Raw genomic sequence first — 12,380 nt, 5'->3', positions numbered from 1 at the left:
TTTTTAAACTTAATGCTTTGTCATGCTGAAAGATGGTATCAGCAGATGGTATTAGGCCAATCGTACATCTTACAGAAAGAATACTATTAGATATAGATGAAACTTGATAGAGATTGTTTAAGGGAAAAATAAGGGTTATTGTAATACGAAAACAAATACTTGTATTCCTTTAAAAAAGAATAAACGGCAGTTTGTTCTTTAACTTAGGTCTTTTAGTGTGAATATTTTTAAAGGTTAAACATAATTATGGTCATGTAAGTAGTGGGTTTAATGTATGGTAGAAATTGGTCATATTTATCTTTTTGTTTTCATGGCTAGATATCATTAAAGTATTTATTTTACAGATGGATTCTGTGAGAATCAAATTTCAGAAGAAGAAAAAATCCTATACTTAAGCATAAAATAATTATTTAAAAGTCTGTTTCTCATTTTAATTTTGATCACATATGTAAAATAAGCTTGTGGTAGAATATTCAAAACCCTTGTTATTTTGAGAGTGAAATTTTCATACTTGAGAAAATAAGTTCTGCTTTAAATATGAATATTAGTGTATTCTTAGAGGTCTTAGAGGAATTTTAACTGAACCAAGATCTTTTAAACTTTTTTTTTTGTTTTCCTGACAGAGATGCTTCTATCAGTTGCTCTAGATTATCACCTCATTGTTGAGGTTCTAAGTGGAGGTTATAGAAAATTGCTGCACTGATAGGACACTGTTTTCTTTTTTTTTTTTTCTCAATACAGTATTGTCACATAGCTAGTTAAAAAAAAAAATCTGTAGTTCTCTTATTTAACAGAAACCTAAGCCAAAAATAACTGTGAGAACCTTTGTGTTTATGGTCCACTTTTGACAACATTGTAAAAATGTGCTGATAAAAATCCTAGCTACCATGGATCTGTTTTTTAGATTCACTAAAATCCCAAATTTTAATGAAAATTTAGAAATTTAAAAAATAATGATGCATGTAGATATTTATTTGAATTTCACAGTATGAAAATATGAAAGTGTATATGGATAATTTAATCATTATTTCATCATAAGCCCTGTTACTATGTTAAAATCTTTTCAGGTCTTTAGAGACGAAATAGAAATGTTCTCTGGGGAAGATAAAATTGAGAAGGAAATAGGCTCATGTGAAAACTTACTTTCTGCAAAGTTAAATATATTCAGCTTTAATATTTTGATTTTAATTGTTAGTTGTGACATTTGTGTGGCACCTTAACAACAGTTAGTTTCTATAATATTATAGAGTTTACATAGAAAAAGCTTATGATGCAAAGAAATGGTCTGTCATCTAAACTGTCTGAACCCCATCCTATTCCTCAGGGATAATCTTGAGTGTTTTGAGGGGACAGAGTATGGAGATGGGGGATAAAGTGGGGGAGGGGAAGCTTTCAAAAAGATACCTCTGCCTGGGCTCCACCCCAGATCAATTTAGTAAAAAGCTGAAGCTCAAGCATTTGCATTTTTAATGCCTTTATTGAGTTGTTATTGATTTTCAATAAACCACACAGTTCTAAGATATACAAAAATTGATGAATTTTGACATGTGTTTATACCTATGAAATCATCACTACTATCAAGATAATGAATATCAATTGCCTCCAAAAGTTTTCGCATTCCCCTTTGTCATCCCTCCTTTCTGCTCTTCCCTGTGTCTCTTTCTCAGGCTATTGCTGTCCTGCTGTCACTGGGTATTAATTGGCATTTTCAGAACTTTCTGTAAATGGAGTAATGTAATCTTTGTTTGGCTTCTTTCACTCAGCATAATTACTTTGAGATTCATCCAAGTAGTTGTGTGTATTAACGGTTCCTCCTTTTTATTGTCTTTAGGAGTATTCTATTGTATGCATGTAACACGATATGGTCCATTCAGATGTCTGAATTGTTTTCAGTTTCTCTGTTATGAATAAAGGCACAGTGAACGTTTGCCTTTGTTTTGAACATATGTTTTAATTTCTCTTGGGAACATACGGTCCGTTTTGTTGATACTGTTCAGGTCTCCTATGCCAGTTTTCCATACTTGTTCTCAGTTGAGGGAGGGGTATTGAAATCTCTGCATGTATCTGTGGAACTTTTTTTTTTTAAGTAACTTTATTGAGATATAGTTTACAAAACATACAATGTATGAATTTAAGGTGTATAATTCAGTGTTTTTAGTATATTCACAGAGTTGTGCAGCCATTACCATAATTAATTTCTGAGCACTTGCAGTAATACAAAAAGAAATCCTGTCCCCATTAGCAGTCACTCCCTTTCACCCCACTCTCCCATCCCTGCACAGCCCCACATCTGCCTGCTGTGTCTATAGATTTACCTGTTCTGGACTATTCATAGAAATGAAATATAATCTGTGGTCTTTCTGACTGGCTTCTTTCACTTAGTGTAATGTTTTCAAGATTCATTTGTGTTTTAGTTTGTATTAGTATTTCATTCCTTTTTTCACCCAAGTACTATTCCATTATTTGGAAAATGCGGAATACACATTTTATCCATTCATCAGTTGATAGACATTTAGGTTTTCCCTACTGTTTGGCTATCATGAATAATGCTGTTTTAAATATTTGTATGCAAGTTTTTGTGTGGACATACGATTTCATTTCTCCTGGGTATACATTTGGGAGTGGAATTGTTGGGTCCCTATTGGTAACTTTCCTTTTTTTTTTTTTTAATTGAAGTACAGTGAGTTACAGTGTGTCAGTTTCTGGTGTACAACACAATGTCCCAGTCCACATATACACACATATACCCATTTCCACATTAGGTTAACTTTCCTTTTTGAGAAATTATTAGACTGTTTTCCAAAGTGGCTGCAACATTTCACATTCCTAGTGAGTTTATTTTCTTTTGCGATTCTATTAGTTTTGCCTCCTGTATTTTAAAGCTCTGTTAATAATTTCATAAATATTTAGGATTTTGTTTTGATGAATTAACTCTTACCATTTTGAAATGACCTTCTTTATCCCTCATGATATTTTGGTTTGAAATCTACTGTGTCTGATATTAATACTTAAGCTTGCTTTTGATTAGTGTTAGTATGGTAGCTCTTTTACTTGTAATCTATTTATATTCTCATTTAAATTAGGTTTCTTATGGGCAGTAGGTGGTTTGAGGTCTTGCTTTTTATCCAATTTGACAATCTCTATTAATTGAGTTGTTTAGACTATTTTCATGTAAAGTTATTATTGATATGTTTCCTTTAATTGTACCATCTGTTTGTTTTCTCTTAGATTCATCTGTTTTTCATCCGTTTTTCTTCCTTTTCTTCCATCTTTTTAATTATACTTTATAATTTACTTTATCTCCTTTGTTGACTTTGTAGCCATAAATCTTTGTTTTGTTATTTCAGTGTTTGCTTTAGAGTTTATAGTGTATATATTTAGCTTACCATAGGGATTTATTAATTAATGACTCTGATGCATTTTATTTATATTACATACTTCTAACACATAATTTTAAGTTAGGGATATACGTTCAGCAAGTATCATCACCATTACAGCATAAATTTTTTTAATGTTCCCTTTAAAGTATAGTGTTTTTCTTTTGTTTTTTGGTTTTTTTTTTTGAGATAATTATGACTTTTGAACTTTGGTGCTCAAATGAAATTTCACACTTTGTCATGAATAACAATACCTATTATTTATATAACTTCACAGTTTCTCATACACAGCAGTCTGGTAAAGAAGGTAAGTAACAGATTATTGTACCATTTTATGGACTCAAAATAGGCTCTTTTAAGAAATTTCAAAGTCACACAGTTGAACCCCAAGTTTTATAATTATCGAGATCAAGGCTATTTTATGTGTACTGTTGAGTATGTGATTAGGACATAAAGAAAGAAATGATTACTTAACTTCCCAGTCAACTGATAATTCTTCTTTTTGTTTGTTTTTAACTTCGTAGTCTATGGCAGAAGTTCTTGCTAAAAAAGAAGAGCTAGCAGATCGTCTTGAAAAGGCCAATGAAGAAGCCATTGCTAGTGCTATTGCTGAAGAGGAACAGTTAACCAGAGAAATTGAGGCTGAAGAAAACAATGATATTAACATTGAAACTGACAACGACAGTGATTTTTCTGTGAGCTTTTAGAATTTTTTATTTTCTATTTGAGACTTACACAGTAAACAGTAGCAAGTCTTTTTTAAGCACTTTACCATTACTACGTCTTTTTGTATATAATGCAGTTGATAAGCTGGAAGTTGTTTTCTCACTTTACAAATCAAGAAATTGAATCTCAAAGTAAGTGAATACTCAGTATTTCTCAGATTGTCATTGTAGAGATTGAAGCAGAATCTAAGGTATCTTTTTCTATTCTACTGACAAAAAGCAAATGATACATTGCCTTGCTGTCACTAAGTGCTCAGGATATGTGTTGATGAGAGGGATTTCTTAAAAAATAAAAGTAATCAAATGTTTCAAATGTTTTTCGTTTAATTTTAATGCCCAACAAATACTCTTTAACTTTTCTGATGTGTCTTCCGAGTATGTCAGAGCTTATGTAGTAGTAGTATAAGGCCAGGGCTTTTCTTTTAAATTTATTTTCTTTGCCTCTGCTGTTAATAGCAGATAGGTTAGTCTTCCTCTTAAAATGCATAGGCTGTGGTATTTTTAACTTGGTGATTATTGTGACTGTAGGAGGTATGTAGCTTTTTTCTGGTTTTGGACTGTTTGCTAAATGAAATGCAGGAGCAATAGGTAAAGAAATTTCATATGTAGTTCACTTTATAAGGTTATAATTGTGTTCAAATATTTGTTTTTCAATTTTCCTTTATTACATTTTAGGCCAGCATGGGCAGTGGGAGTGTATCTTTCTGTGGTATGTCTATGGACTGGAATGATGTCCTTGCAGACTATGAAGGTATTATGTGTGTGTGTTTCTGTGTGTTGTGTGTACAGGTAGAGGGGTATCAAATAGGTTATCTTAGTACATGGGGTTTCTGTGTAAAATAAATAGGGGGGGTGCCTTTTAAAAGTCTGTTCTCAGATGTTGGCTTTATAGAATTATGTGGTTAAACAGTAACAGTGGTTTTCTTTTTTCTGAGCAGCTCGTGAATCTTGGCGCCAAAATACATCCTGGGGGGATATTGTAGAGGAGGAACCTGCTAGACCTCCAGGGCATGGAATTCACATGCACGAGAAACTTTCCTCACCATCTCGTAAAAGGTCTGGCGTTTGAAAATTAATTTGAAATATTTCACAGGAGGGAAACTAGTCACTCGTGACTATTAAATAGAGTTGTGCATAATATTTTAAGGCACATTATTCAGGACAGTTCCAGATCCATTGAAAAGTGACGGTGTTTTCCTGAAATGTTAGGTTAAAATTAGTTTTGTATATTTTTTGTATTTATTTTAAGAACTTTGAAGACTAAAGAAAATATTTTTGGCTTTATCATGTAAACATTCATGTCTCTTGTCTTGTATTTGTCTGTATTAATAGAACAATTGCAGAATCTAAGAAGAAACATGAAGAAAAACAAATGAAAGCACAGCAGCTAAGGGAAAAGTTACGGGAAGAGAAAACATTGAAGCTTCAGAAATTGTTAGAGAGGGTGAGTTTTTAATTTTCAGGAAATTATGATAGGCTTAAATTGATGGGCTTTTTCCACCTGACTTTTTCTTCTGGTTTGAGAGAAGCTAAAAGAATTATAAAAATACATTTTGTTGGAAACAAAAGCATTTCTATTAAATTACAAAAGGTTACTAGTTAAAAGAAAGAAAGAAAATGTATCATTCCTAAAAAAGTTAGCAAATTGATGTTTTATGGAATTGGCATGGGTTGAAGCTTCACTTTGTCTTTTGCCATTTTCATTGAGGGTTTCATTGGAGTATCCTGTGCAAAGTGTACAATGAATTGGTAGGACAGTTTTGAGCTTGAGATTATCAAGTTTGAGTAAGTGGGACACTAGTTAGATTTATAGAAGAGATTCTTGGAGTATTTAGAGCAGTGTAACTTCTGGTTAGCATGGTGTAGTGGAAAGAACACGGGCTCTGGAGATGACCAATCAGGTGAAATTCTGGTGTTACCACGTAATGAGACATGATGCCCTGGGCAAGGTACCTAACAGTATTGCATTTTAATTTGTTTAGCTATAAAATGACAATTATAATTATTAGCCTGTCATGATGATAAATGTGTCAAGCATGTAAAGCAGTAGTATAGTGCTAGGGTGGCTTTTGCTCGGTGTATGGTCGTTCTTGTTAGGGACACATGGCAGACATAGGTAAGTATTGTGTTAGTTATGTGTGCTACTATGTATCAAAGGACCCCAAAACTTAGCAGCTTAAAACAACACACATTTCTTAGCTCACAATTACTATAGGCATGGAAAGCAAGAGAGACTTGCTTGGTGAGTTTTGCTCGAAGTCTTTCCTGAGGTTGCAGTCAAGCTGTTGGCTGGGGCAGCAGTCATTTGGAGCTAAGAAATCCATATGCAAACTCACTCATGTGATTATTGGCAGGCCTTGGGTCCTCTTTAGCAGTTGGTTATGGACCTCAGTTTCTTGCCATATGGGTCTTTCCACAGCCCACTGTCCTCACGTCATGGCTGCTGGCTTCCCCACAGAAAGTATTCTAAGAGAGAGAGAGAGAATGAACAAGTGAGCTGGCAAAGTGGAAGCTACACTGTCTTTTATAACCTAATCTCAGAAGTGATAGACCAACACTTTTGCTGAATTATGTTGGTCACAATCCTGACACAACATGGGAAATACACCAGGGTCTGAATACCAGGTGACTGGGGTCATTTGGAGCCATCTGGGAGACTTTGTACAACAAACAACACAGCATGACAAGATACGTGACAGTGTAGTATAGGTGAATTCCTTTGTTACCTTCCCATGCTGGAAAGGAGGACTCATGTGCATAAGTTAAAAAGACTTGCATTCCTTAATGTGTGTTTTAAAATTGGAAGAGATAATTGGACCAAATAATTTGAATGTTTATAAAAATGAGGTAGCCTAATGTTCTCTTTAGTAAAGTAGAAAAGTAGACTGGGAAAGGAAGAAAATCTGTAATTTTTCTTTTTATCTGAATCTCCAGAATTTATCATTGTGTTTATTTTAATCATTTAGATTGAGTGGATCAAATATGAAAACCAGTCTCCATGTCATGGAGTTCTACGAGAGTTAATATATTATTTCATTTTCAGCTTTGAAAAAATGTTCTAACACAATTATAATTTCCCTTCTTAGTGTGTTTTTAATACAAATAAAAGTATATAGTTTATTTTCTCACTATGTAATACAATTTCCAGGTATTCATGGAAACAAAATAATAAATTCTTGAAATTGTACAAGGCATTAGAGGTTCTCTGGTTTAATTTCTTCATCAGTGTAGGTATCCCTTTAATTAATGAAAAATTCCACCTACCATTTAAAATGAGTTATTGTTTCAACCCTGTTTTGCGTATGTGGTCTCATCTAATCACCACAGTAACTCTGTGAGGGACACAAAGTTGAACAAATACTGAATCCCTTTTTGTAGATGTGAAAACTGAATCTAGGAGGGGCTAAGGGCTGTTTTCAGTGTCACATGATCAGTAATTCACATGGCTAGGGTTTTAAGGACCTGTTTTTAGCTTCTAATCTAGTGCTGTTTCTGCATCATACTTTTTTAGATGGTTAAACACGCTATTTATTATGTTGCTAAAATTAAACTGAAATATTAGTTTTTTTTCCAAGTCATGTTGAGCCAGCATTGATTTTCTATAGTTCTTACTGGGGCTGGTTCTAATTTCCTGGAGCACAGGACAGGTCTTTACTTCTGCTTGATATTGTTTTAAGGAGTTAAAGGCAACTATCATAATTATCTTTATTCTTCTATGGGCAAAACTCTTTGTTACTTCAGAGAATGTTTCTTATGCAAATAATTGTGATTTTTCAGACTTGTCACTATTTTCCAACCTCTAGGATAAAATTATTTGTCTTGAATTTGGATTATAGAGACATTAAAGTTTATAAGGGTAAGGAATGTACACTGTCTTCATTTTAAGTTGCTCACAGTGCAGTATGATAATAACAGAAGATATTTCTGTTGAACAATTTGTAATGTACTCTTCTAAGAGTTTTATATATATTGACTCAATCTTGAAAACCTATGAGTTAGGTGCTACTGTTGTCCTCTATAGATAAGGAAACAGGCAGGGGCCAAAAAAGTTGTCTAGTTTACATATCTGGCAAGTGACCAGGGTAGATTATGAACTCAGTCAGTCTGGCTTCATAGTATGTGTTGCTAATCATTAGTCATGATCCTTTAGGTCTTTCCAGGTTCTAGACTTTCTAATTCCTAAGCTGCTCATCTGTTTGTACTTGTGTTAAGTGACTGTGTATGCTGAAGTTAATGACAAGCTAATTCATTGTGTATAGGAGAAAGATGTCCGAAAGTGGAAAGAAGAGTTACTAGATCAACGACGTAGAATGATGGAAGAGAAATTACTTCATGCTGAATTTAAACGAGAGGTGCAGTTACAAGCAATTGTTAAAAAAGCACAAGAGGAAGAAGCTAAGGTATGTCTTAGATGCTTTGAACATTGAATTAGTTACCCGAGTACTTTTTCAGTTGTTACATAAGCTGATGTTTATTCTGTGCCAAATAACAGAGCATTTTTACAGCCTCATTTAGAACTTAAATGCAGTATCTTATTCTTAAAATTATCCTGTGAGATGTATATTTTTTACAGCTTTATTGAAATATAATTCACAGACAATAAATAGCTCGTATGTAAAGCATCAGTTTGATGAGTTTTGACATAAATATTCCTGAAGCCATTGGTACAATGAAAATAATAAACAATTCCATCACCCTCAAAAGTTTCTTCACGCATCTTTGTAATTCATTACTTCCTCTAACTCTGTTACCACGCAACTGCGGATCTGCTTTTTGTCACTATACATGTTGGCATTTTTTAGAATTTTACATGAATGGAATCACAGAGTATGTACTCTTTCTCTGGCGTCTTTCACTCAGCACAGTTACTTTGAATTTTATCCATGCTGTTGTGTATATCGTTTCCTTTCCATTGCTGAGAAGGTCACCATTGTGTAGGAATAACCACATTTATTAATCCAGTCATTTGTTGATGGACACTGGTTTTCATTCCAGTTTTTGGCTGTTATAGGTATAGCTGTTGTGTGAATTCATGTACAAGTCTTTGTGCAGATGTGTGCTTTCATTTTCTCAGGTAAATACCCAAGAGTGGATTAGCAGAGTCTTGCAAGAGGTTTAACTTTTAAAGAAACAGTTTTTTACCAGCAGTGGATGAGAGTTCTGGTTAGCCACATTCTCACCAACACTTAACATGTTTACACATTGTAGTTCTAACCATTTCATATTAGACTGTATTGTATTTCTGTGGTGTTGGTTGTAATTTGAATTCAGGCTCTTGTTAACTTTTTTTCATTAAAAAGTTTGCTTAGGAAATTTTATGCTGTTATTTTTCCTTCTAGTTAATTTCCAGGAAATAATCCTATTCATCTGTCTTTCTATCTGTTTATTTCCAGTTTTTTTGAGATATTGTTGACATATCAAAACTGTATATATTAAGGTGTATAATGATGCTTTGATAAACATATACATTGTGGGTGATCACTGCAATCCAGCTAATTAAAATATGTGTCTCCTTTATTTCGTTACCGTGTGTGCGTTTGTCTGTGTCTGTGGTGAGAAGATTTAAGATCTATCTTCTTAGCAAATTTCAAGTATGCAATACAGTGTGGTTAACTGTTACCTCCTAAACATACTCACCTTGCATAACTGAAACTTCGTACATTTGACCAATATCACAGATTGGATTTTTTTTTTTACCCTACTGTTGCACATTTTTCCCTCTGAGTTTTATTTTATTTTATTTATTTTGTCTGGAGAATCAGGTTCCATTCCCTTTTCTTGAATTTTGATTATGCTTAACATGTGAACCTTGACATAGTATGATTAATTTTCCTGGAGCATGTATGTTTGCCTTATGCTTTCAGTACAGTTTGAAAAACAATTATTAATTTACTTGTAAAATTGGCTACATGGCATGGAGATTGGGAAGTCTTGGTTAGAACTGTATTCAGACTTTCTTGTTTGAGATTTCTAGCATATCTAGTGATAGATTTTATTTCATCCAGGTTGGATTCCTAGAGTCTATGCTTATGTCAGAGAGAGTCAGCTCCAGTGTTTACTTCTCTGTTTCATTCTACCTTTTTCACTGTAGCATGCCCTCCTTCTGGCTTTCAAGAAAGAAATCTGACCCCAACTGATATGTTCTAGCTTTTTATAATTAAGTATACTTTACTCTTAAAAGCTGTACTCTCTAGCAAAACGTGGCTGTTAGGAATCAATGAACGTGAGCTTTAGGATGCAGGTATAGTTCAGTCCCTTGTACCCAATTGTCACTCATTTGGTGTATGTTGAAGAAAAATGATTTGTTGTTTACTTAGGTTTGTCGTCCCAAACTCATTAAAATATTGTAGATGCCTATTTAAATCTTAATATAATTTGTATAATTGCAAATTACAGTGATATTAAGTAGAACATAATAAAGTGATTTCTATAAAATTTTTCATTTGTCTCGACTTAAAAATATTTCAATGGCAGACCTTTATTTAGTCTAAGTCAGTTCTTATGAAGGCCTGTGTATTTGTTATATACACTGGGTTATTATCCATTTTGGAGATAAATATTGAAAAAAATGACTGTAAGTCATTCAGGGTTTGTTCTGTGTCTTATCACTGATTTATATTATTATATAAAGATTGTTAAGTTTCTTATTTTTGTGATATACCTTAGAATTAAACTGATTTGAAACACACTTTTGTTTTTTTATTGTTTTTTTATTGTTTTTTATTTATATATAGGTAAATGAAATTGCCTTTATAAATACCCTTGAAGCCCAGAACAAACGCCATGATGTTTTATCAAAGTTGAAGGAATATGAGCAGAGGCTTAATGAGTTACAGGAAGAGCGTCAACGAAGACAGGAAGAGAAGCAAGCACGTGATGAAGCTGTTCAGGTAGGACTTTATTCAGAAAGCATTTATTGAGCACCTGCCATATCCTAGGCTCTGAGCTAGGTGTTCAGGATACAAAAAGGAGTAAAAGCTAGTCTCTGTTCCCAAGGGTGCATGGTTTAGTATAGCACAATTTTGAAACATCAAGTCTGATTGCCAGGACTGTGTGTTAATTCACATAAGGTTATCAGGGTTTTTGTCAGTTTGAATCTCTAGTCTCAACCAGATGAAGGTCTAAATTGCTCTTGACAGGTTATTATCTAGTCTTTTCTAACTGAGTTGAGTAAGAATAAGTTCCTTTCTTCCATTAAAAATGGAGTGTGTTTAAACTAGTGTATATAACCTTAAAGAACTGGGCAAACTATGCTTATGGCAAGGAGCAGTGTCATCAGGTAGTTTACCCTCTGTAGTTTACCCTAAGTTAGCTACTGTTTTCAGGATGGGAAAAAAGGTTAACACATGAATGTTTTTAAAGTATTTTAGGTCTTCCTCGGAAGAAACTATTTTAGATATGCCTTGCCCCTAAGATAAGACTCTCTTGGACCTGACATTTTTATTGGAGAGAACAAATTTTATAGTATTCAAATATAAATGCAGACATTATTTATTATGACTAATATTTATTTGTTTACTCATTCTATGATTATTTATTGAGTTACTACTGTAATCCATATTCTGTGCTTTGCTCAAGGGCATGAAAAAGATATATATCCTTGTTCTCAGTGGAGAGACATGTATGTAAACAAGTCTTAACGTATTAGGGTAAGTGTAATAGTAAAGTTATTTTTGGAAGCACAAAGGAGAACACCTTACTCAAATTAAGAGTGGCAAAGACATGAGAAAGTCAGGAAAAGCTTCCTCGAGGAGGTGATGACTCAACTAAGTTTTGAAAAATGAGACATGCAGATGGTGAGAATTAGGCATTGCCTGCAGAGGCAGATATGAGCGAGCACTGCGTTAGAGTTTGGGACCTGATCATGGAGAGCCTTGTTTTATTAACAATTAGGGATGTTATTCATATTTCATGCTTCTTCATGTCACTGGTAATTTTAGGAGATTAAAATATCAATACATTTTTTAAGTTTATTGGTTACTTTCTGCTGTTTGTTTGCACTAGCTGACTGTCCCATATTCACCCCAGTCTTTATTTTATTTTAACTTTTTTTTATTGAGTTATAGTCGTTTTGCAATGTTGTGTCAAATTCCAGTGTAGAGCACAATTTTTCAGTTATACATGAACATACATATATTCATTGTCACATTTTTTTCACTGTGAGTTACCACAAGATCTTGTATATATTTCTCTGTGCTGTACAGTATAATCTTGTTTATCTATTCTGCATATGTCTGTCAGTATCTACAAATTTTGAATTCCCAGTCTCTGTTTGATT

The 12,380-nt window shown here is 33.5% G+C and overlaps 1 protein-coding gene across 5 annotated transcripts in view; it reads left to right on the top strand.

Annotated features, from left to right (window-relative positions):
• The window catches only part of SCAPER (S-phase cyclin A associated protein in the ER), a 269,359-nt gene that overhangs the window by 58,248 nt on the left and 198,731 nt on the right, over positions 1–12,380 (top strand). For all 5 annotated transcript variants that reach the window (XM_031691717.2, XM_072950937.1, XM_072950939.1 and 2 more), the window contains 6 exons: positions 3,902–4,072; positions 4,778–4,853; positions 5,041–5,158; positions 5,435–5,546; positions 8,362–8,502; positions 10,837–10,992. In XM_031691717.2, coding sequence (XP_031547577.2) covers positions 3,902–4,072; positions 4,778–4,853; positions 5,041–5,158; positions 5,435–5,546; positions 8,362–8,502; positions 10,837–10,992 — 774 coding nt within the window. The remainder of the gene's footprint in view (positions 1–3,901; positions 4,073–4,777; positions 4,854–5,040; positions 5,159–5,434; positions 5,547–8,361; positions 8,503–10,836; positions 10,993–12,380) is intronic.

This window comes from Vicugna pacos, chromosome 27 (genome assembly GCF_048564905.1).
Source record: "Vicugna pacos chromosome 27, VicPac4, whole genome shotgun sequence".
Classification (NCBI taxonomy): domain Eukaryota; kingdom Metazoa; phylum Chordata; class Mammalia; order Artiodactyla; family Camelidae; genus Vicugna; species Vicugna pacos.
The sequence above is the reverse complement of the archived record's forward strand: the minus strand, read 5'-3'. Positions and strand labels throughout refer to the sequence as shown.